The sequence below is a fragment of the Aphidius gifuensis genome, linkage group LG4 (assembly GCF_014905175.1).
Source record: "Aphidius gifuensis isolate YNYX2018 linkage group LG4, ASM1490517v1, whole genome shotgun sequence".
Lineage (NCBI taxonomy): Eukaryota > Metazoa > Arthropoda > Insecta > Hymenoptera > Braconidae > Aphidius > Aphidius gifuensis.
Window position 1 is genome coordinate 25093587 of NC_057791.1, and position 27272 is coordinate 25120858.

General features: G+C 25.2%; 2 protein-coding genes across 21 annotated transcripts; one reads left to right on the plus strand and one right to left on the minus strand.

Moving 5' to 3' along the window:
- The first annotated feature begins 13 nt into the window (after nt 1–13).
- Nucleotides 14–2501, plus strand: LOC122855973 (actin, muscle). Its single transcript, XM_044157702.1, has 3 exons — nt 14–223; nt 523–676; nt 782–2501. Exons 2-3 carry the CDS (start codon nt 551–553, stop codon nt 1784–1786), a joined length of 1131 nt encoding a protein of 376 aa, XP_044013637.1. The 5' UTR covers nt 14–223; nt 523–550; the 3' UTR covers nt 1787–2501.
- Nucleotides 2088–27224, minus strand: LOC122855971 (uncharacterized protein PF11_0213). 20 transcript variants are annotated; one of them, XM_044157680.1, is made up of 21 exons: nt 26865–27220; nt 17359–19001; nt 15038–15223; nt 14647–14766; nt 13931–14020; nt 13403–13489; nt 13046–13144; nt 12627–12704; nt 12314–12409; nt 11843–12077; nt 11622–11693; nt 11049–11214; nt 10867–10976; nt 10621–10796; nt 10332–10545; nt 9875–9996; nt 9552–9728; nt 6631–6942; nt 6308–6562; nt 4246–4379; nt 2088–4185 (listed from the first exon to the last, which is right to left on the minus strand). In XM_044157680.1, exons 2-21 carry the CDS (start codon nt 18898–18900, stop codon nt 3993–3995), a joined length of 4464 nt encoding a protein of 1487 aa, XP_044013615.1. In that variant the 5' UTR covers nt 18901–19001; nt 26865–27220; the 3' UTR covers nt 2088–3992. The 20 variants fall into 20 exon arrangements, with proteins under 20 accessions (XP_044013615.1, XP_044013617.1, XP_044013619.1 ...); XM_044157682.1 differs by lacking the exon at nt 11622–11693 and having other exon boundaries at nt 26865–27219; XM_044157684.1 differs by lacking the exon at nt 14647–14766 and having other exon boundaries at nt 26865–27218.
- Nucleotides 27225–27272: the final 48 nt, after the last annotated feature.

Consider the following 27272-nt stretch of genomic DNA (forward strand, 5'->3'; position numbering starts at 1 on the left):
CGTCGTTTGTGTTCTCTTAGGGCGACTAAGGACTATGTGTACAACGTACGGGTAGTCAGAGAGCGGGTAAACCAAGCAGATTTCCATGTAAGGGGCGGATCGTTATTTTTGGCTCAGACCAATATGGATAAAGGGACCCCACATCAGCTTCAGTACGCCACTCGCTGCTTGGTCCCTTGCAAGACGAACGCCTTCAGCGCGTCAATTTTACATTTTACTCACGGTACAAAACATATTTTCTTTGTTCATTATTTTATTATTTTATTCAATTACTTTTTTGTAAATTAAATTAATAATATTACTTCAATTTATTATTTCTTGAGTTTTTTTTTTTTCTAAATGTTTTATTGTGAAAAAATCAACGGTGTTTATTAATTATTGTGATTAGATATTAATTTATATTTTTAAATTGATTTTACTGTGTAAACTTGAATATATTTCATTTTATTGTGTGTGATATTGTTATTCAATTGAATTAATTTTATACTGTTTTTTTTTTTTTTTGTCTGTTATATATCACAGAACGTTATACTAAAAAAAATCAATCAAGATGTGTGATGATGATGTAGCGGCACTTGTCGTAGACAATGGATCTGGTATGTGCAAAGCAGGATTTGCTGGAGATGATGCACCCCGTGCTGTCTTCCCAAGCATTGTTGGACGTCCCCGTCATCAGGTAATTTTATTTATCAGTTTTAATTAGTTAATTTTTCTTTAATTATTTCGTTCTATTTTTTGAATAAATTAAACGAATTAAAACAATATTTATTATTGATTACAGGGTGTGATGGTGGGTATGGGACAAAAAGACTCATACGTCGGTGACGAAGCCCAAAGCAAAAGAGGTATCCTCACATTGAAATACCCAATTGAACATGGTATCATCACCAACTGGGATGATATGGAAAAAATCTGGCATCACACTTTCTACAATGAACTCAGAGTTGCACCAGAAGAGCACCCAGTACTTCTTACTGAAGCACCACTCAATCCAAAAGCCAACAGAGAAAAGATGACCCAAATTATGTTTGAAACATTCAACAGCCCAGCCATGTATGTTGCCATCCAAGCTGTTCTCTCATTGTACGCTTCAGGTCGTACCACTGGTATTGTTTTGGACTCTGGTGATGGTGTCTCACACACTGTACCAATCTACGAAGGTTATGCTCTTCCCCATGCCATCCTCCGTTTGGATTTGGCTGGTCGTGATTTGACCGATTACCTCATGAAAATTCTCACCGAAAGAGGTTACTCATTCACCACAACAGCTGAAAGAGAAATTGTCCGTGATATCAAAGAGAAACTTTGCTATGTTGCCCTGGACTTTGAACAAGAAATGGCCACAGCTGCAGCAAGTACCTCACTCGAAAAGAGCTACGAGCTTCCCGACGGTCAAGTAATCACCATTGGTAACGAAAGATTCCGTTGTCCAGAAGCCCTCTTCCAACCATCATTCTTGGGTATGGAATCATGTGGAATCCACGAGACCGTCTACAATTCAATCATGAAATGTGACGTTGATATCCGTAAGGACTTGTATGCCAACACTGTCTTGTCCGGTGGTACCACAATGTACCCAGGTATTGCTGATCGTATGCAGAAAGAAATCACTGCCCTTGCTCCATCAACAATTAAAATTAAGATCATCGCACCACCTGAAAGAAAATACTCCGTCTGGATCGGTGGTTCCATCCTTGCTTCATTATCCACCTTCCAACAAATGTGGATCTCCAAGCAAGAATATGACGAATCCGGCCCAGGAATCGTTCACCGCAAGTGCTTCTAAGTTATTTTTGAACACTTAAAATTCATCGAACATCACACCTCGCCCACCTTTCACCAATTTAAAAATAAAAAAACATTGTCAGCTGTGTGCCATCAATCAGACATACTATTTGATTATACCACGCACACATCACAAGTTCGCTGTATCAGCTAGACGAAAACAATTGCGGATAATAACCAGCCGAGAGATAGAAAAAGACAACAACAACAACAACAACAACATCAACATCAACAAACTATCCAAGATGAAAAGAAGAAAAAAAAAAACCGCTAACCAATCATAATATGAGGAAATAAATTTACTCAAATGCCTTTATTTTACGCACATTTATCATACTGTATTGTACTTTGTAGCTTATACAACATGAATATTTGTTATTATCATAAATTATTTATTATTTAGTCCTCATTGACATTGTCACGCGTTTTTCGTTATCCTTTAACATTTGTGTTGTGCCTCTTAACTCACTATTTTATCCGTATATAATTTATCAATTGGCTATGATCCAGACGAACAAAAAAAAATAAAATAAAATAATATAAATCAACATGCAATTACGAACATGCAAGTACCAGAAGATCAGACGACAAAAAAAAATCAGAGACAAGAACAGACCCAAGTAAATTGCAACTGATCGTTTCTATCTAGCATATATCGTTCTTCTTCTCATCATATTCTTATAAATGTAATTATAATAAATCTTATTATATACTAATTTAATTGTCTATGATTAATTGAATCCCATTTTGTTTGATCACCTGATGACACGTGATTAGTAATCACATTATATGAATTTCGTTCATCAAGCAGTTTCAATGGAGAAATAAATTTTAACCCTAGCCGAGAGTTGAATTTTTTTTCTAAATATATATTTATATAAAAAAATAAAAATGTATAAATATAGTTGACAAATGGCCACATGTACCTCATGGTGATTGCAGAAAACGTTGGCACGTGCTTGCCACATGGTTAGATTCCGACAAAATATATATAAATATATAAAAATGATTTCTTTGAGAGGTTTTAGTCTCGAGGCAGGCTGAGAAGAGACAAATTAAGAAATTACTAAAATAGAGACTGAGCCCAAAATTTTTATGTCTATGTGTGTATGTGATATATAATGAGAGACAAAGAAAGAGCAACATCAACCCCACACTGTGATGATGTGAAAAATGTTTGTTGCTTTTTCGTATATTCCCCAGCTGCGTTGTCGAGCCTTAAAAGGTTCCATCATCATTCTCAACACACAATATATTTATCTCTCACTCTCTTCTTCGTCGTCATCATCATCATCATCTCTTTTGCTCACTCAATATTTTTTTTTCATCTTGGTCTTCACATTCTGACTCTCATCTAAAATTAAACTAACATTCCGGACTTTTATTAATTTTCATTCACCCACAAGTTAACTGATAACTTTAGAAAAATACATTTCTATCTATCTCGAAAAATTATTTTAAATATTTTTAATTTTTCAATAAAAGGCAAGATAATAAATTAATCAACTATTGTCAATGACATTTAGATCGGCAGCTATTACACTTTTGGGAAATTAAAACAAAAATCAAATTTAATTTAAATATATTACAACGTAGTAAATAGTATTTATTATTGTAATTAAAATTTGAAAAGAAAAAAAAAATGTAGAAAGTACAAAATCAATCATTTAAACAATTATTTTTTTTATATTAAAATTAACTTATACACGTTACAGACAAAGTGTCATAATTATTTTTTAGACATTTAAATATTTCTTTATTATCAAGTTGATGAGCATTATTTAAAAATTCATACTTTTAATTTTGTAAAAAAAAAAAAACACTAAAAATATTTTAATTAGATTTTTCATTGTTTGGCACTGCTACCAATTAATTTAATTATTTTTGTAAATGATTTATATTTTGTGCAACCCTCGCACTGAGTAAACACAGCCAGGTGACAATTCAAAAAAAAAAAAAAATCTCAAAAATTGCACGAAAATTTCAACTATTAAATCATAATTAAAAATTAAAAAATAAAAATAATAATAAAGTTAAATAAATTGTCATAAATGATTTTTAAAATTGCAAAAAAAAAAAAAAAAAAAAAAAAAATGATTTTTTGTCATTAAAATTTGTGTTAAAATTCATCTGTAGTCTTGTTTTTTCGTTTTTGTTTTGATTTAGGTGTGGTGTTGTTGTTAATGTGTGTATTTTGATATTTTAAATTAAACTTGTTGAACAACTGGAGTTGCTCCACCATTGATAACAGCTGCTGATGTTGAATTTCCATTTGTTGCCCATTTATTTTTGTGTGGATCAACACCAAAACCCTCGTCGTAATTACCACGAGTGATAAATAATTGTTTAAAATGAGGAATACAATAGAGTTTGCCATTGTTCAAAGTAAAAGTATCCATTCTAAAATAATAAATAAAAATTATTATCAATAAATTAATGTATAAATTAAAAATATATTACCTCAATACACAATTACACTGCAAACATCTGAAGCATTGTTTGTGAAATATTTTATTATTTGTCTCAACTTTTTCTAAGGGATAGACCTTTTTTTCACAGCTCTCGCAGATATCCGTACATGCTGTCTGAATTTCCTGTTATTTTTTTTTGTTTATATTTATTATTTAAATAATTAAAAAAAGAAAAAAAAAGAATTTATATAAATTACAGATTGAAAGGCACAATATTGGATTTGGGATAGACATTATTTGCATTTGACCGTTTTATTAATTAATTATTATTAATTATTCGATAATATAATTTTTTACGTTTTTATTTTAAATATATAGACGTTTTTTGTTATTGTTTTTTAATTATACAGACACATTTACGTCAAAGGAAGTTATAATTTTTTTTATATATAATACAATATGTGGTACACAATTTTATTGCTAAAAATTATTAAATTTTACGTTGTTACACAATTTATTATTGCTGACAATTTATTTATTTTTCATTTTGAAAATATTATTTAGAAATAATCGTTTGTTTGACTGATTTTAAAACATGTTTTTCTTTCATGTAAAATAAATTATTTCTGGTCAAGTAATAATTTTTTTATAAATGCTCGACATTAATACAATTAAATAATTTTTAATTAATCTCGTTGTTGTGTTAAATTATCAAATACATATTTATAAAAATTCGATGAGATTCTGTATTACCTTTGGTCAATATATATTCAAAGAAAAATTTTAAAAATCAACTCAATAATTTGTTCAATTAATTAACAATATAATTTAAAAATTAAAATTTCATTTTGGCTCATAGATTATTAATTATTCCAACGGAAAAATAATTCAACAAAAAGAAAAAAAATATATATATATTTGTGCGTTCTTTTCGTACGTGTTTATTGGCACGTTTTAAAAATTTATATTAAATTAAAATTTGTCTCACAGAGATGTTAAATAATTAATTCAAATTTTATCATTTCATAATATTAATTTAATTTGAAAAAAAAAAATTTAATTATTAATTTTAATTTAAATTGACACAGCAATTAAATTGTCAATATATTGCACTTATTATTTTTAAAGATAATTACATGAATTACATAGTAATTAATATAATATACAGTAATAATAATAATAATTTTTAAAAAATGAATTTAAAATTTAAGAAATTGAAATTAAAAAAAATCATTTCAACACGATTTAAAGATAATATAATATTAATAATATTTATAATAAATTTTAATAATAATAACAGTTTAAATAATATTATTATTATTATTAAAAAATCAATATTAATTGTTAAGGATATTTTTAATTTGTTGATATCGTGTCAAGGTCACAGGAAGCACTCGTTCGATTTCCTCGATATTTCGAAATATCCCAAGCATGATTCTCATTTTCTTTTTATTTAACTTTTTTTTTTTCTTTCTCTCTCTTTTTCTTTCATTATTTAACTCCATCTTCTCAGTCTTTGATGTTTACTGCTTTTCAAAAATTTAAAGCGTCATTGATTTATCGTTTTTCTTTTTTAAATTTTATTATAATTATTTTTTTTCCAACAAAACGACATTAAAACGAAAATTAATTAAAAAAATAATAATAACAATAACTAGGTAATTTAAATCCATACAATTTACAGTTAGTTGCATGATGCAAATTAATTATAAATAATAATTTTTAAAAAATTAAAATATATCTTTTAGAAAATAATTGAAAATAAAAATTAAAAAATTTTTACAATTATTTGCTCATGCCAGGCAAAACACTGTCAATGTTGTGTTTTAGGAAAAAAAAAAAAAAAAAACTTAAAAACGCATTGATTTGTCTATCGTCATTAAAATAATATTATTTACATTTTTTTTTTTTTTTTAAAAAAAACTTTGATAATAAATAACGGGGTTAATAAAAACATTAAAAATAAAATGAAAAAAAATTACTAAAATCGAAAAAAAAAACGTGGAACGGTCAAACGCATTGCAAAAAAAAAAAACAAAAACAAATAAATAAAAAAATATAAAATAGTTTAATATATATAATTAAATAAAAATGTTATTAATTAAACTTACCACAAATCTGTTGACCTTGACTTTGGCTGTACGTGGTGTTGTTTCAGCAGGTGTTGAGCCAAGTGATTCAAAACGTGCACGTAAACTTCTTGCTGATTCAATACTTGCTTGTTCACCACCATCTTGTGCTAGATCCATTTCAGCAATATGATGACTAGTTGTTTTACCATCAGTTGTTTCCCATTGTTCAAATTTTGCACGTAGTGTTTTAGCTTTATCAGCATTTTGCGATTGTTTTAAAAATTCATCCTCAACCTAAATTAAAAAAATATACAATACAATTTAATAATTAATATTTTGAATTAAATAATAATGTCTATTACCTTGTCAGAAGCCCTGACATAATTTGGATCTTTGTCCTCAGTACTATCATCATCGGCTGATTCTTCACCATCATCTTCATCTTCCTCAGTATCAGAACCACTTGGTTTTGCAAATTTATCTTCTGGTGGTGGTGTAAAACGTTTTAGTGGCTTTGGACCATCTGGTAAATCTTCTTTTGATGCATTAACTTCCATCTGTCTAAATATTGAAAGCATTTTTCTAGCTGTATCTGTGTGTACTACTTCATCAACACGATCATCAGCACGTATCACATCTGGATCACGATATATCTCACGTTCTGGTGAATTAACCTGTTTTTAAAAATAATAATTGTTTAGCAAATGTTTCAATATATAATTTAGGTATATATTTGTACTGTAAATAAATGATTATATTATAAACAACAACAAGCAGCACAATCAGTTAGTTTAACAATCGTTGCTTGAATTTAAATGCATCATCATCATTATGATTTTATTATTTTGTTTTTCCAAGAAATTTATATTATTATACACAGGGGTGTGTCGTTTGGAATATCAAATATTGCCCTTTCAAATTTATCTTTCATGTGGTTTTTTTTTTTTTCTTTTTCCTCAGAGAAAATACCATCATGACGTCATAATGAAATTCCATAAATTTTAAAATCAACATGACACATACCAGATGAATCATCTCATCCACACTATCTATACTATCTAAAAAATATTATCATTTATTTATATTGTTGTCATGTTTGGTTTTTTTTTTTTTATTTTTTTTATTTTATTTTCACGCATTATGACTCGACATAACGAGCTTGCTCGTTATTTAAAAAAAAAGAAAATTTCCAACCGTTACAAATCATGAAAAACTACTTGATTCATAAAATAATAAAACGTCATTCAATTTTCTTATCAATGTTGTTATACAAAAAACGATAAAATAAATTAATAAAAATTAAAATAAATGATGTTTCGTTATTTCGAATAAGAAAAAATATATATTCAATGTGTTTGTGTATGTGAAGCTTGTGAAGATATTCAAAGGGCCAGGTGAAAGGAAGACAGAAGTATAAAAAAAAATTTATATATATATAAAAAAAAAGGACATATGGGGATCAGGTGAGATGGAGAATATTATTTCCACCTGAATGCCTTCAAAGAAGCCCCATGACGTTTACCTGTGTGTATATAATCGCATCGCAATGTACTCGACATATATAAAATTAAATTTATAACATTAAATAAATGTTGTTATTATTAAAATATTAAATACCTTGTTCATTTTTAATTGAAAAAATTATCAAGCTCCAAAATGTATTTACTCCAAAAACAACAATCACACACAAATCACACTTTTTTTACTTTTAAATTTTGTTAATTAAATTAACAAACAATATTGTAAATTATTAATAAATAAATAACTAAACAATATATTATTTAATAACAATTTAAATATATATTATTAAAATAAACACACAAGCCGGTTATTTTATTATTATTATTTGTTTTTTTTTTTTTTTTCTATTTCCCCTTGGAGAATGGCTGGGTGAGTGTGTTACTTGACCAGTGTTTCCGAGCAAACTGACTGAATAAAACTGAGTGTTAATAATGTGTGTGCCGTACTGGAGACCATGGAGAGTTGGAGACGATGATGGTGGTTGTGACTTGTGTGTTGTACGGTTGTACCGACTTGAAAGAACCAGCCAGACACACAAGACACAAATTTTATACTTCTTCTTCTTCTTCTTCTTTACCAATGGAAGAAGAAGAAAATAAGTAACGGTAAAATTTGACCAAGATTTTTATAAAATTTATATATATTTATTTAATATTGGATGTGTTAAATGTATGGGTAAATATTTTCACTACATATAGGGTTCAAGGGCAATCGTCATCATCGTCAAATGAAATGAGAAGAAGAAGAAGACGAAGAAATCAACGTACCACCCATTTGTACCACCACATTTTTATGGCTTTCAAAATAATACCTCCACCACATCATCATCATCATCATCATCAACAACTTATTTTATTTATTTGACATGTTTACTTTTCCAACACTTGCAATAATATTTTCCAACAAATTTGTACATGTAAAATTAATCATGAAAAAATGAATTTATTTTTTTTTCTTTAATTATATTATATAAATTATAATAAATAAAAATAAATTTCATACACAGGTATAAATATTTATTTTACCAAGAATTTTAATATTTTATTTTTTTTAAAATAACGATATTTTTGTGGTTCTTGAATAATTTATGGTTTTTAGTTTATAAATTACGACCGGAAACGTATTTTGCGCACGCCAGTAAATTTTTAGTAAGAATTATTGTAAATAAAATGACCAAAGGGGATAAAAAAAAAAATATTAAACAAATTATTTGCATGTTTTGAAATTTAACTAAAAAAGAAGATGATGATGATGATGATGATTTAAATTAATATATATTTTTGAGAGAGAGAGTTTATTATTTGTGTAAAAAATAAGCACACACACAGTAGTGACCTTCGTGTTTGGACTCCCCTTTGTCTGTCAGTGTTTCTCCACTTGGAGCCTGTATATTAAAATTGAGAAAGGAGTCTAAAAACATGAGGCTAAAAGTTTGCTAAAGTCGTTCAGCAACAGTGGTTCTCTCAACTGAATTAATTAATTTAACAAAATAAAATTAAATAATATATATAACAAATATTTCTGGTTCCTTGATCTTGGACACAAAGTAACATGGCTTTGCAACACTATATTGTCTGAAGGATCTAGGATTTATATTTATTAGTTTAATGATAAAATATATTTTTTAAATTTCAACTTCATGCACTGCAAAACACTCTGAATTGCTATTTAATTTGCAAATACTTAATAAATAAAATTAGTTGAAATTAAAATTCAAAAAGTGTTAATTTTCTTTTTTTTTTTTTTTTTTTCAACGACGAACCTTATCTTTAGTATCACGCGGAGGAGTTATACGAAATTGTTTTCTTTCTTTTTCTGGTTCCTTGTATGTTTCAAAAAATTTAAATTTATTTGAAATATCTGTTGTTTCAACTTGAATCTCAGCAGTTGTGTCAGTACTACGAATAACATCATCAGATACTTGACGAGCCATAAATGCCTTTTGTCAAATAAAATAATAATAAACAATATGTCACTTAAATATATGTTGTATATATAAAATTGCTAGACATGTAGGATTTAATTAAGTGATAAATATCATGTCATGTTAATATATACATTTAACAACTACAACTATAAACTTACATCTTTTGCTCGTTTTGATGAATCAGTTGGTGTTTTTAAATTTACGGGAGTTACTGGACGTCCAGTTTTTGCTGCAGTTGCATCCAATTCCAAAAATAGAGAACGTGATTTTCTGCTTATACCTAAAATTAAAAATTATTATTATAAATAAATATACTATATAATTATAAATTAATTTTTATATTTAAAAATTCCAAGAGTTTTAAGGATTAAATTCAAAGGAAAAAAAAAATGTTTAATTTGTAATTTTTGTTTCCACTTGAAAGTGTATGAAAAGAGGAGGAAAGAAAAAAAGCTGAGACTAATTTAGTCGACAGTAAGACATCTGAGAAATTTATAACCAAGATCAATAAAGTCTTTGAAATAATACCAGACGGTAATATACAAAAGTGGTACTTGAATGGTCGTTGAAATTAAAGAAAAAAAATATATAATTCTTAGTAAAATATTATCATACCAGCAGCAATAACTTCCTCATCTGGTTTTTCAGCTTTTGGTTTATTATCAATTTCATCATCAGATGCAGTAACAATTTCGCCTCTTTCAAATTTTTCTTTTATTGAACGTGCATGTGTTGAATGTTGTATTTCTTCAACAGCATTTATTTTTTGTTGTTTTTCACTCTCAGCAACAGCCTGTTGATACATTTCCTTCATTTTTCCTTGTTTTCCCTAATTTTAAAATATAAAATTATATATTAATTAATTATCAAATATATATAAATAATATTAATTAAATTTATTAACCATAAATAGTCTTGATCTAATTCCAGCAATTTCTTCTTTTCGTGCTTCACGTTGTGTTTCACGTCTTCCTTGTTGACTTGTAACTTCCCAACGATTTTTAATATCATCCATTTTGCTAAAACTCATTGGACGTTCACGACTTGAACGTTTTGATTTAACAATATCACCGTCTGTTTCTTTAATAACAAAAAAACCAATATTAATTTTAGATTAATTATAATAATAATATTATTTTCTAATAGCTACCATCAGTGTCTTCTTGGTCTTCGTCATCCTCACTTTCACTTGATTCCTCATATGGAATTCCATTTAATGATTCATCAGCTACTCCAATATCCATTCCTTTAGCTTGAAATCTATATGATGAAAAATGGATAAAATAAATTAACATTTAAATTATATATATATAATAATATTAAATAATTTACTTTGCAAGTTTGCTGAGAATACTTGGTGATCTTTTAACAGCAACTTGTGATGGTGATCTTTCAATATCATTGTTAATATCATTTTTTGATTTTTCAAATACTTGAAAACGTGATTTAACATTTAATGATGATAATTCTTCCAATCCAAGATCTGGTTTATCAGAAGCTATGAACAAATATTAAAAAATTAAAATTAATAATTTACATATAATTTATAAATTATTTATAAAATAATGTTAAACAAATTAAAGAAAATAAATTAAAAAATAAACACAGAAAAAAAAAAAAAAAAACCAAGCTGCTTGTAAGTAGATTATAATATATACCTAGAAATGCCACTGTAAATTGAAAAAAAAAATAAAAAAATAATTTTAAATTCAAGTTATGATTATAATAGAGCTATTAAGTCTAAATAATAATTATGATAGCAACATTATTATATTGTTGCAATATAATACAGTTTGTGTGGTATTGTATTGCTTATATATTTTTTTAGTTGAAAAATTAAAACATAATATGCCGTTATTGTCAAGCCAGAAGATGAAAAAAATCATCACGCAACACCTTGTTTACCTCTGACCACATCAGGTGGCAGCTCTTCTGGTTCATTCTCACGTATGATCATCTCTGGTTTTCTTGGTCTCACTACAATTACCATCATGACAATTTTAAATAAAAAAAAATAAATATAACACAAAATATATTTACACCTTTATATATGTACTAAATTATAATTTATATATATATAAAATTATACAAAAAAATGGACTTATATTTAATAATAAAAAATTTACCTGGTTGATCTGATTCTTCAACCGGTTTTGGTTGAAACAGCTCCTTGAAGTGTGCCTTGCAATACAGGATGCACTCATTGCTTTCATAATTGTCGACATTCAATTGCTTACTACATACACTACATCGGAAACAATTTTTGTGAAAGACCAAACCCTCGGCCTTCATTTGTTCCATTTGGAATACGACCTTGCCACAACTTCGACAATTTGGATTGGCATCACCATTTTGACCAACCTGAAATAATACAAGTTTTTTTTTTTACAACAAACAAACAAACAAACTAAGAGAAAGCAATTTAATATTTGTTTTTTTTTTTCAAATAAATGTCAAGATGAAAATTAAATACATGTATACGAAATTTTTTTAAAAATAATTATATGAAATTAAAGATGATTATAATGATAATTATTTATTTATTTTTTTTGTGTCACACACGTTGTCATGATAAATTATGAATTAATAATAATTACCATGTTTAATTGTTGCTGTGATTTTGTTCCATCACCCAAGCGAACATGAAGAACTGATTTTTTAGTGAGTGCATCAAATTTGTTGAAACTTGATTTCTGTAACACATTTATTTTAATTATTAAAAAAAATGTTGTTGTTGTTGTTGGTATTATTAAGTTGTATCATACATGTGCTGTAAATTGATGAATTTAAAAGTGTGAAAATATTTTTGATATAAATATTTTTCGTTAACAATAACAAGCATCCAAAACCAGCTAAATTAACTTAAATTTAATTGAAGTAATAATAACATTCCCATAACACCAAACTTACCTCAAATTTTAAATATTTATGATGTTCATCGTGTTCAATGGTTTTTGTTAAATTAGCCAAACTACAGTATGATGCTCTCTGTATTTTATTTTTTTTTTGTTATTTTTTTTTCAAGAAAAAAAATGTTTATGTTATATGCGATTCATGCGAATTTCATGAAAATAAAAATCATCAAAATAATATATTAAATACTAGCAAACTAGCAAGCATTATTTTATTATTAATTAATTTAGTCAGCAGGTGAATTACAAAAAAAAATAATAATAAATAAAAAACACCTGTCAAGTTTAAATAAAAAAAAAAATAATAATAAAAACATCATTCAGTAATATTATTAAAGTGTTACAATATTTAATTTGATATGTATGATTTTATTTTTTTTATTCTGAATGATGTTTATTGATTGTTAATTTACTTACAAGAGCTGTTACTGAAACCCTGGCAAATACTGATGCATCAATCGAAAACATCTTTGACTTCCTTCCATAGATACTCAAATCATCCATTGACTTTGCTTTCTACACATCATGCCATCATGCCAATTTGTTTGTTTTTTTAATTTTTTTAAATTCAAGTTAAATTTCATTAAACATATCTAATTATTATCTACTATTTATTTAATTTTTAATCACAACAAAATAGTTGATAAATAAAAAAGAAAAAAAATATAATCAATGGAAATTTTGTTAGCATATCAAATTTAATTTAAAAAGCATATTAATCATGTTAATAATAATAACAAAAAATATTATTAATTATTAGTATGTTATACGTACTTCTTGGGTATCCATAGTCTGTTTGACATTTTCAATTGTTGTTTTTTCAACCTCTTCTGCATTTGATATGTCACCAAAGCTTCGACACTGTCAGCAATTATTTAAAAAAAAAAAACAAATATTTTTTGTTAGTTATGCTCATATTTATTTAAGTATATTAATATTTTTTAATTAAAGCATAATGTGAAATAATCAATTGAAATATATTTCATCAACAAATCTATAAATGATCTGGTTGGCATTATTTATTTATTTAATTTTAATATTGATGATGAGGAAAAACCTTCTGTTTTTAAATTATTTAAAACGTGGGTTTAACATTTTATCAAAATAATAATTAATGTCAATAAATTATTTATACATCATGTTGAGTGATAATTTTAAAAGCAACTGCATATAGCGGTTTTTTTATTAAAAAATAGACACAAGTAGCGGCTTATTTAATAGTTTAAATTAAAAAAAAATAATAAATTGACATTCAATAGAATATAATTGTTAATATATGGTCGATATATCATACCAACTTACCAACTGTTTGATGGATACACCAGTCTCAATGACTTCCTTATTAGATTTTCCATTTTCATCTCGACTTGTTTCTGACACATAGCATTGTGTCTATTCATGCATACACAAATGAAAAAATGCAATATATATAATTAATTTAAAAACACAAAACAAACAATGCAAAATTATTATTATTATTTAAAGCAGATAGTATATATGCATATTTTTTTAATTTTAATTTTTATTACTCTGTTTCTAAGTAAACCAAGTGGCCACGACAAAAATTGAATAGCAAAAAACATTTTTAAATAATGATATTAAAATTTGAACATTGTTTTTATTCAAGATTATATTTTAAACTAAGTTTTCAATTAAAAAATACACTAGCAAATAGCAATAATAGTTTACAATGACAGACAGAAAATAAATTGTGAAAAAAAAAAAATAATAAATAAATTATTAACGTTTTTAAATAGAGCTGTAATCTTATCAGGTAGTCAAAGCTATATGCAACACTCGTATGCTTTTGAATTTAAATTTTAAACTCACACAAGACAGGTGATCATTAATCATAATTTATAAGCACAACAAAAAATAAAAAAAAAACAATAATAAAACACTGATAAAGCTATTTTTTCTTTAAAAAATAATTTTTTTTTTTTCATTTGAAATAAATGAGATATAATGTTTTTCTTTATCGAAATTTTGTTATTACTTTGTATACATATATTACTTACCAATGATTTGACATTGACGTTTGACAGATCATCCTCGTCTGATAATAATTCTTCCTGGTTATAATGACTGCCTTGACGACTACTTGTATTCATGCTTTTTGATTCAGCAGCATTACCATTCTGAATATTATATCACATACACATACACACACACACACATCAATTAAATAAGCCATTTATTTTTATAATATTATAAATAATATATTGTGCATGCTAAATATATTTTTTTCTTAAAAAACAAACAAAAAAAAATTGATGGTAACCTTGATTTTTGTCATTTACAAAACTTTCAAAGTTGTCAATTGGTAATTTAAAAAAATAAACAACATTTTTGCAAAAATGTAAATTAAAAGCCAAACAATGATAATGTAATAAATAAATAAATACTAACCACTGATATATTTTCCTTTTCCAATTCACTTTTTTTGCTTTTTTTAGTTTTTTTAATTTTCGGTGTAGTTTGTGATGCATCATTACCAGCAACACCATCGATTTTCTTTTTTTTAGTTTTAGTTGATGTTTTTGATACAGATGATGTAACCGTATTACTTGTTATCACCTCTTCATGTATTTCACTCTGTAAATTAAAATCATATACATATTAAAATGATCAAATACAAAATATAATTTTTAAAATGAATTTTTTGATGACACGTAAAAGACATTTATATCGAGGACACTAAAATGAAAGTATAGTTGGATGTATATAAATAAATCGTTGTCCTCATGGTCATCACGACAATATAAAAAAATAAAAAATAAAAAACACAAAGGGACTCTTCTCTCTCAATGTCTTCAAATAAATATTAATAAAAGAAAAAAAAACGTAATTTTATTTGAGCAATAAAAATAAATTTATATATAGAAAAAAATCTAAAAATTTATGTGAAAAAAAAAAAAAAAGAAAAAGAAAATACCTACACTGAGTAATTCTTGTGTACAATCCATAATTAGCTTAACTAGGGGAATAATAATAAAGACAAGATTAAAAGAAAAAAAACTAGTATGTGCCACAACAACACATCCGGTAAATCGTGCAAGCGTATAGAAAAACCTTCTTCTTCCAACAAATATTATTAAAAATTTAATATATATAAATTAATAATTAATTATGTAAAAGTCACTTTAAATTAATTAATTAATTAAATTTACATTTTATATTTTTATAAAGAAGGTTTATTGGTTTTTCGATTTATCATATTATTATGTATTCGAAATATTTCTAATTTTAATTTAATATAGGTACGTATATAAAACACAAGTGGTATCGTAACAACTACTGTCTTTGGGTTATCCAGAACAACTGGTATTGAGAATTTATAAAAGATACTTTCAGCAGCCCAAGGGCCACGAGGTGAACGGTTTTATTGTGTACCACGCGCGACTAACGGTTAACGAAATCGAGTCTGGCTTGAACACCACATTGGTACCGGAACCACTCAAAAAAAAAAAATATAAATAATATATAAAATAATAATTTATCTATTTTAATCATCACCCCACTAATTGATTATAATAATTAATTTTCATTGACCATCAATATAAATTTTATTATATTTTTTTTTGTCATGTGTAACGAGAGCAATCATTGCGGCACATCCGTATTCAAGAAATTTTTTTACCATCTCAAAGAAGGTCGATGAAAGCGTGCAAAAAAGACAGATAAAATATATTTTGTTATTTAATCCATCAAGAGAACTCGTGTCAATATAACAATAATAATATTAATTTTCATTATAAAAGAAACACAATATTTAATTTTTGAAAAATCATTTGATATTATCACTTTTCAATTAAAATTTGATTTAATTTTATCAACACCATTAGTTTATAATAATTATAAGATGAGAAACGATTAAATAATTGTAACGGTTAAATATATATGTGTAAAAGATTTGAATTTTATTATCCACACAAGATGTGTTGTTAAAAACAGTAACCGGAGTTGATTTAGACCGACGAACACACCAACTGTTACAGACAAGAACTGACTTTACCATCACCGTCAACCATCAACCATCATCATCATCATTATCATCATCATCACCTCCACCTCTACCTTTACCAACAACAAAATCATCATCATCATCATCACTACTACTATTACTACTACTACCACCACCACCATCAAGAACAACTTGGTTTGACTCGGCCTTGAAGTGATTAAAGGTGTTCAACAGAGATGAAAGACATCAAGAAGAATAAAGCAAGTATAATACATTGAGAAACGAGTTCAGAAAACTTTGTGCTCTTTAAAGCATGACACATGGAAAATTAAAATAAAAAAAAATATTATTTCGTTTAATATAATAAAATAATAATTTTCAAATATCATTGTGCTTGCATGATTAATAATTGGATCATCAAAATAAATCAAAAATCATAATATCAAATTGAAGGATATTAACAATAACAACAACTAAAAACCCGGATATTAAAATGAAATTAAAATTATTATCTTATTATATACCAACGGAAATTAAATATTAATTAATCATCATCAAAATCAAATTATTATATCTTTTCATATTGACCACAAATTTCAATTGATTCATGATAATAATTAATAATCAATAACGTGTCATCAATAATAATTCATTTAATAATACATAGCAGCCAAACTAGCGTTATTATAAATAATTTTATATTTTTTTTTGTTATTATATTATAAGCCAATGAAAATAAAAAATGAAAAAAAAACCACACACTTACTATTTCACACAAATTAGATAAATCGCTGCTTGTTTCATCATCCGGGGTTGCTAAGGGAGCAATAATATTACTCAAGCATTTATCACGCAAATTATCGATTGATGCTGAATAAATAGCTGTGTCATTGTCAGCTGTGACATCAGTTATTTCAGTATTATTAGAAATCAATAATAAATTGTTAGTTTTTTTAAATTCAAAATCAATATCTATATTATTATTATTACTATTATTATTAATATTATTATTGCTATTATTACAACTCATTGAATTTGATTGTTCATTTTGTGATTTATTATAAATATCATTTTTGACTATTGGATCTATTTCATTATTAGCTAATGATGAAAAATTATCGTCATTTTGTTTTTTTAAATTTTCATTGGTATCATCAATTTCTTTAATTTCATCAGTATCATTTTCTTTGATAATTATTTCATAATCATTATTATTTTTTTCAATAAATATATTTTCATTGTTGTTATTATTATTATTTGTTAATGATGTTTTATCAATGTCAACTGTTATATTATTAAATATATTTATATTTTTTTTATCATCATTTATTAAATCAATAACTTGTGTTATTTTTTCATTATCAATATTTTCTGTAAAATCATCTGAAAATTCACCAGTTTGTTGTTGATTGACAGTCAATGTAACTGGATCCAACCAAGCATCCGGTTGATCTTGTTGATGCTTATCATTTTCTTGAGTAATGTCAGAATTTTTTATGTCTTCATTATATTCAACAACAAAAACATTACCATCACTTTTATCAACATCAACTTGTAAAAAATTTATTTTTTCTTCATCATCATCATCATCATCATCATCTTGTATTAATTTTTTATTATTTTCTATAATATTTTCATCGTCATCAATTGATGTTGTTTGTTGAAGCTCTAAATCTTGACTTGATATATTTATTTTTTGATTATTTATTTCACCATTAACAGCAACATCAACAACATCATCATCATTTGTTTCATTATCAATAGCTAAATTATTATCATTTATTACTTGTTCAATTGAATTGTTTTGATTTAATTTAACATCATCAGTTTCATGATTATTATTAATGCTAAAATTAAATGATTCATCAACAATATCATAATTATTTATTTCATTGTTTATAAATTTAGTATTAATATCAGTTAAATCTTGATGTGGTTCCAGTATAATTTTTTTAATTGTTGTTACACTCGGTTTACAATTATCATCTTGATCATCTTGATCTTGATCAACTTCTTCTTCTTCATCATCATCTGTACATATTCTCAATGCCAATTCATTTTCAATTAATTCTTGTAAACTTTTTTCATCATTATTTAATTCATTAATTGTATTGTTTGTTAGTATTAAATCATCAACATCAACATTTTCATTATTATCTTCATCTTCACATAATTTTTTCATTATAAAATTGTTACTTGGGGTTGTGTTATCAATATCTATCAAACCATTGTTAGATTTGACACTGCAAACATCATTGTTTTTATTACTTACAATATTTGTTGACTTCTTTGTTATTAATTCTGCCATATTTATTTATTTATTTATTTTTCAATAATTATTATAAAAACAAATTATTTACAATTATCCTTTTTTGAATTTATTTATTTTCAAAATAAATAATTTAATATCTGTAACAAACAAAAAAATTTATTTACATTAGTTTAATTATCATTAATTAATTTATTAATTTATTTATTTTTTAATATTAATAATAATGAAATTGATACGTGTGTGTATGTGTAAAAGTAATGTCATGCGTCATGAATATAAGTGAATATAAGTGTATGGAAAATGTGCAGTTGCTTATGGTTATGCAAATGAAACATTAAAGTGCCAGTTATGTTTTGTTGTATGTGTTTTTAAATTGCACATGATAAAATGAAAAAAAATCAAGAAGAAGAAGAAGCCAACACACGCATTTAATTCTATTCATACATATATTTTTTATTTTATTTTTTTTGCCCTCTTCAGTCTTCACACGCACTCACTCACTCACTCATTGCCCTCTTATACAATATTTATTCTACTTTTTTTTTATTTTATAATTTTAATTAACAAGTATTTTATTAAAGCACTGAGGTATGTATTTAAATATTTATTTATTTTTATTTTTTATTGCTTTCATTATTATTTCTGTTGTTGTGCTTGTGTTGAATGAAAAAAGTAATGCATTCTGTCTTTTGGAATTTCGATTGTTGGCCAAGTTAAAAATCCTATTATTAGCTATTAATTCTGCCGTTAATTTTATAGACTCAAGTTGAAATGATTTTATGTTAATTTTGTCATTTTATTATTCTACTATTAAATTTTATATTTTTCGAAATTTCTATAGAAAAAAGAAAAAAAGAAATTTCTTTCTCTACTTGAATTGAAATAAAGAAAAAAAAAATAATTATATTTATTTTATATATATATAGTGAATATGTTTTTGGTTTTTTTATTTCTTGCATTTAAATTGTTTTTATTTTTTTTTTTATATCAAAAGATTTATTTTAGCACGCAAGAGTGCACTGGCCTTGTAAAGAAACACATTTTGTTGAACGTATTCAACTCGTTGTATTCTTGTTCTATGTGCTAAAATAAAAATAAAATGATAAAAGATAAAAAAGAGAAATAAAAAAAAAAAAGATACTTTAACAGTAAGACGAAATAAAGAAAGCATCAGCAGGCATTCGGGATGCACACACTTATCCGGTTCGTCAGTCCATCAAGATGATCCACCATGTGCGAACCACTTAAATATCTTATGGGAAAATATCAACTCATCGAGCTCTGCATGAGGCAACCAATATATAATAACTATCAAAAATATCAAATATCCTATACCATCTAATTTATAATCAAATTTTGCTCCAAGAAAATTCAAGAAATATATTATTTTCTTCTCGCGGAGAATATAAATTTAATATTAAATCAAAATATTTACTATCCAGGCTAGCCAAAGCTGTCTTGAATTTTTCATAAACACATAAACAAATGTATTCAAAAAAAAAAAAAAAAAGATTCAACTTGTATATTAAATTGATATATTGAACATAACTATCTGCAAAAGATTAAACATGAAAGGCGTGGATACATTTGTAGACAAGTTTTGTATAAACCCACCAACGATGATGATGAAGAATTAAAATTATTTATTAACTTCTAAGCGTAGGAATATTATCACATGGACATTTATTTGCCAAGGATGACATTCGATAAACAATTAAGTAGGCTGTATACTTGATCACTGATAATAATTATAAATAAAAATTAATTTTTACCTTGACATCGCAAGACTCAATTCAAAATATATACTTTGACATTAATTATTAATAAATTTATTTATAATTTTTTAAACAACAATCAATTTTTGTTGTTTTAATTTAAAATTTTATTTATAAAATTTCAATTCACACGTGTGTTTGAGCCATGATAATATCCGTAATTCGTGGGCGTTTAAAAATAACGAAAAAAAAAAAAAAATTTAATATTTTTTTATTTAAAAAGCTGCATGTGGAATAAATGCTTGCAGACTAAGTAAATTTTAAAAAAAATTTAAAGATTCGTGTATTCTGGTTGGGCAAGTTTTATATTCATTTATTTATTTATTTTTATATTTTTTTTTCATGTTACAAGACTCATTTTGTTTAATTTAATCTCTTTATTTATTTTATATATATATCAAACAGCCAAATTTACAAGCTAAAGTGTAGATATATTTTATATATACAGTCACAGTGATGGGGGCCACCTTAATTCTTGCTTGCTTGAGACTTTCAAGCAACATGTATATATGTATATTTATTTTTAGAATGACACACTGGTGTAAGATGTACATTTGAGTCCACCAAAAATCTTCTGACCGAAAGTGGTCGCGACGACAGCTTGGAATTTTCACTCTTTTTTTCTACAAGATTTGTTTTTTTTTTAAATTATTTCCTTTATACTATTTCTTTTCTTTATTTAGAAAATTTAAAATAAATAATATGTATCGTCATTTGTTACTGGATAATTAATTATTTTTTGAAAGATCAAGTGTACGCGACATCCAGGAAAAATATGAAAATTCTTATTAAATAAAATAATTGATGAAGATTTGTTTAAGTATACATAAATATACATACGCATATGAATAACATTGCCAGTTTGCCATCGTCTAAAAGTGGGCCAAGATATTTTAAAACTAAAACTCGACAAAATTAAACTAAATTTTTAATATTTTTTACGTCTGCAATAAACCTCAAAAAATAAATGTTATTTTTATTTTTTTAAATTTCTTTATAATGCCAGTAACAATAAATAAATAATATATTTAACAATGTTAAATTAAAATAAATAAATAAATATATAATTTTTGATGTATTATGATTGGCTATTAAATGATATATCTGGCATTGAGTATCATCAATGATTTCATTGAGTCTTAAACAACAAAATTTTTCGCATCATCTGGCCAATGACCTGATGGCTCTTCTATTTATTCATATATAAATTTATAAACACAATAATAATTGTATTTGTAAATTTTAATAATTTCATTTTAAAAACAAAGACTAGATTAATCATCATCATCAATGTGGATCACTTGATATAGTCACGTTTTTTTTCATAAATTATACATTGCAATTTCAACACTTATAATGGCTTTGGCATAATAATTTTTAAATTACATGAATAACCATATAAAAATCAAAAAGGGTGTGGTGTAAAAAAGAAAAAGGAAAAAAATATCTATATCTATTTTTTTTTTTTTTCTCCATTTCTGGCTTTTGAATGAGAGTAAATTAGAGTAAATTAAATAATTCCAGTAAATTCACACCAAGTATTTGTTCATACATATTATTATTATTACTATCAAGTGAAAATATTATTATAATTTCAATTGGGCTGTTTGCAAGACCGCCCCCTTGTTGAAAGACTATTGTAAAAAATTGTCATATACATAAATCTACACCGCAAAACACTCGACAATTTAAAGTATATATAATAATAAAAAAAATTAACAAAAAAAAAAATATTATTTTGCCTCGACAATAATAATTGAGAAGGTCTTTTACATACACACAGGTCTCTGACACTAAATACTACTATTATTATAAATAAATAAATAAATAAAAAACATTTTAATGAATGTCACGCGTGTTGTTTGTTGTATATAGTCTCAAAAGACTGTGTCACAATCAAAATTATATATATATATTGCAATTCAACAACAACAACAAGACTAGTTTGTGATTCATCATCATAATTTCATCCATCCACTTGTTATTGTTGTTATACATTTTAATTCAGTGTCTTGATGATGATGATGATGATGATAATTACATTTATTTATTTCTTTTGTTGCAATATGTATATTGTATTTCATAGAAATTATAATCATCTTAATTTCGAATCATCAATTTGTCATGATTAAATGAATATTTATTATTAATGGGAATTTATTATCATATTGCGTAATTTTGGTTAATTGATCATTTAAATAAAATTAGTTAAATATTGAGCCAAATTTAGTACAAAGTAAAATTTAATTGGAAATGGTATGGATGGAATGTCAATGACTGAATCAAGTTACTTGTGCTCAGTTGATCTTTGTCTTGATGCTTTATATATAGTGGTAATTGTAATTTAATTTAAAACATAGTCAACATGTTAATAACATTTTTTTAAATGAAAAATTTCATTTATGGAATTTATACGAGTTCTATTTTCATTGTTTTTTCAGATGTTGCTTGTTTTTTTTTTTCGAAAACAAAGATATTAAATTTTTCATTAATAATTCTTTTTTTTTTTTTTTTTTACTTATTGTTTTCATTCTTAGTGATGATAAAAAAAATATTATCTTTTTTTCTTTTTATTTATGATATATAAATGGTGTGTGAAAAAATAATAAATGGAAATTTTTTTTTTTTTTTTTTCAAGTTAAATTTATACATAGATAAAAATATTTTGTAAAATTTTTAAAAACGCCTGATAATTTTTTCATGTCAATGACACATTTAAAAAAAAAAAAAAAATTGTTTTATTTTAATTTTAATTGATAGTTTTTAAAAACTTTCATTTATAATTATTATTTCAAGTTTAAAATAAGTCATAAAAATTAGATATATATATTTTTAATGAAAAAAAGTAAATAAATTTTTCTAATCACAGATAAAATGATAAACCGTTATTCTTTCACGACTCAATTAATTTTTATTATTAAAAATAATGATTATTTATTTAAATATATATTTTTTTCTCTGATAAATAAAATTCTGGTTATTATTTTTATATATATATGTTGAGTGAAAGAGTATTTTGAATTGAATGCTGGCCAAAAAATTTCACTTCGGGACGCATTCTTTTGAGTTGACGTGGGTGTTTAACCAGCATCATGAAGAAAAAAATGAAAAAAATCATGCAAATATACACACTCGAAAATTTAAAATTTCACATATTAAATTTTATAAAATTATTTTTATGCGTCATATTCATTTTACCATCAGCACCATGTATTATCGCGCGAAAAAATATAAAATTTTTAAAAATACTTTCATCATAATAATATATATATTTTTTTGCGTGTTTAAAAAAGTTTAAATAATTTTAAATATTCACTATGATGACACAAACACGAAACAAACATTTCAACGAGTCTCAATCTAATTAACCTAGAAGTTTAATATTTAGTCGGCTCAAAAGAAACCTTAAAAATTATTTAATGTCATTATCAAAATTACCAACATATTTTTATCGATGAATCATTTTTTTTTAAATCTATTTTTCTCTTCACCTTCATATTATTGTAAAGATTTTCATATTCATTTTAAAAAAATGGAAAATAAATTATTAAAGAATTATTTTCATAAGTTTCTAAATGATGCGATTTATGAAATGTCCTTTTTTGAGTGACTTTATTAGTCATCAGGATATAGACCACATTTCTATGACGTCAATAATTATTTTTGTTATTACTCATAATATTCATAAATATATTTTTTGTCAACTTTTTGGCAAGCATTTTTCAAGTGAAATAATATTTTCAAATTTTTTCAATATACTAAAAGTTTTTAAATTTAATTTAAAAATATAAATTAATAATTTTTTTTGAAATGTTAAAATACTTAAAAATATGTCAAAGACCTACATAATTTTTTTACTTTGTTTTGGGTTATGAAATAGAAGCACAAAATACACATTAGTCTAATAATAGAATTGGTATATAATTCCGGTAAAATACTGTGTCACCAAGTGACTTTCTCTGCTCATGGTAGCATAATGTATCTATTTCCGAGTTTAATACAAAAAAAGATTTTATCAAGTTAATATAATACTGTAAGCCACTCGTGAGTCTTGACAATTAGGTAATATATATTTCAACATCGACAGAGACATTGACTATATACACTAAAAAATAATAATATTTCAAGCGCATCAAAAAATAGAAAACAATAAATAATAATATACTAATTATCAGAATTAGTAGTTCACATAAAATGACACATTTTAAATTAAATTAAATTTTTTCATTTTATTATTAGAAAATAGAATTTAAAAAAATATGTTTTTCCTTTATTTTTTAAATTATAAAATTATTATAAAGTAGGTAAACCGGATTCAATTTTGATAACAATAAATATCGAGGTCATTTGTTCTTGATGTGATTCACAATTTGACAATAATTACTTTTTTTTTTTTAAATATTATTCACGAGAGTTGCTCAATAATTAAAATCGTATTTTATAGTAAAAATATTTTTGTTAAATAAAGATAAAATGAGAAAAACTAGCTATCAAAAAGAAAAGAATAAAAAAAGTTTGATGGACCGCATGTCTTATCAATTATTTTCATAATAAAAATAAAATATATCATATACTATTTGATAGTGATAAAAATTATTGTCATCACCGGAAATGCTCGCGGTGAATGTCATTCATCTGATGAAAAGTCCGGTATTTTATTTTATTATTTGTTTTTTTTTTTTCAAGATATCATCGGTCAATGATTGCATGACACGTTTGTGTCTGTATTATATATTTACTCGATTTGATAAACATACAATCTTTATTTGATCTTTGAAATTTTTTTTAAAAATCATCTTACTTTCTAGAATTTTTTATTTTTATACCTCGTCAAAATTATCAATGAGTAATTCAATTTTTTTTTTTTTCGATAAAATGATTCATCAAAAAATAAATCAATTAACCCAAAAAAATAAAAAAATAAAAATACAAACGACAGGATTATAATTGATGTCTCAAAAAAATTTACTCCGAAAAAAAAAAAATTCAAGTGTACATTTTTTGTATTTGCCTTGTTAATATTTTGAATAAATCAGCAAAACAAATAATTGTCAATAATTGACATGAATATTAAATCATCAAAAAAAAAAAAAAATGAAATTAAAATATTTTGTTTAAATAATAAAAAAATTTGTAAATTGAAAAAGAAAAAAACAAGTATGTTTTAAAATAAAAGAAAAATAAATAAATTAAAACAAATATATAAAAATTTAAAAAAAAAGTATACAAAAATAAATAGTGAAACAGAGTTAACCGGATCCATGTACACACACACACACATACACACAAATACCTATCATCATCAGCCTGGTATTTGAATTCATTCGTAACATTTATAGCTTAGCAATATACACCTATCCGAATTTAGAATTTTACCCAGTGTGTTGTTATATATACAACATGGTACACCACCACCATCAGCATCATCAACATCATCAACATTCATTTAGTATTTAATTTTTCCAACTTGAAACTTTTACGTAAAATAAAAACCTAGTAATAATTTTTAATAAAAAAAACATAACAAAACAATAAAATAATTATTCGCGTGACAAAATAAATAGGACACAGAATATATGTAATCAATTGGATCAATTGCATTCAACTGTAGTAATAAATTTAACGCATCAACGAAATTATTTGCTTGAAACATAGTAATATTTATATTTCATTTTCAAAGATGATGATGATGATGTATCAAATGGGCTCGGCATTATTACCACTAAATTCGAAATTCAATTTTTCAAAAAATACAACAACCATCTACGACAGTATAAACGAAATATATATAAAGGATGAAAATAAAATTCAAAAGATTCAAAGGAGAGAAAAATGGCGAAGAGAAAAAAAATAAAAAAAAAGCTCACGGTCAAAGACAAATCGAAGGAATTCGATGCAAAACACGCGCCTCTGTGAAAGTCTGAATAATATTCTTTTTTTTTATTTTTTTTATAACAATGTGTATACCTGGAGTGTGAATAACCGAGATATTTATTTTATATATATATATGAATTTTGAGTGAGATGGCCCGGTGAATAAAAAAAGACAAAATGAGATCGATACCCGACGTCTAGATGGTGGGCTATATACATTGTCGTCTCCCTCACAACTTTTGCTCTATCATATACTCCAATTTGCCCTTCAAAACAAAGCAACAACAACAAGGAATAAAAAAAAAAAAACTATAAAAACCACCCTGATTAATTAAAAAAGGGGTTACTCACCTGGTGTCTCTTATCCCACAGCGTTAACAAAAACAATCAACTAATAATAAAAATCACTCCAAAAATAATGTCAATAAATTTTTGTTTTATTTATTATTGTTATCATCCGAAATATATTTTTATCAATTTAATCACCGTGTTTTTTTTGTGTGTGTGTGTGAGATATTAATTTTGATTACAATGTTGTTGATGATGATGTAGAGCCAGCAAGCCAACTGAAATAACCCGCCACGCACCGCGAAACACCCTGCGTGATACTGAACGTGAGACAACACACTCTGGAGTTGGCTTTTTTTATTTTCAACGAAACCGGCGCATATATAAAGTTGTGCGAGCGTTTTGCGCGCGCGGGGGCGGACAAAAGCAGAAGCAAATAATTTTTTTAAATATTATAAATATTAAATTTAA

Excerpts from the sequence above, each read along its gene's own strand:
- LOC122855971 (XM_044157680.1), bottom strand. The coding sequence starts at position 18,900 with ATGGCAGAATTAATAACAAAGAAGTCAACAAATATTGTAAGTAATAAA. Across the intron at positions 6,563-6,630 it reads ATGTCAGGGCTTCTGACAAG|GTTGAGGATGAATTTTTAAA; the intron begins GTAATAGACATT and ends TTTTTAATTTAG. Across the intron at positions 4,380-6,307 it reads TCAAGGTCAACAGATTTGTG|GAAATTCAGACAGCATGTAC; the intron begins GTAAGTTTAATT and ends AAAAAATAACAG.
- LOC122855973 (XM_044157702.1), top strand. The coding sequence starts at position 551 with ATGTGTGATGATGATGTAGCGGCACTTGTCGTAGACAATGGATCTGGT. Across the intron at positions 677-781 it reads TTGGACGTCCCCGTCATCAG|GGTGTGATGGTGGGTATGGG; the intron begins GTAATTTTATTT and ends TATTGATTACAG.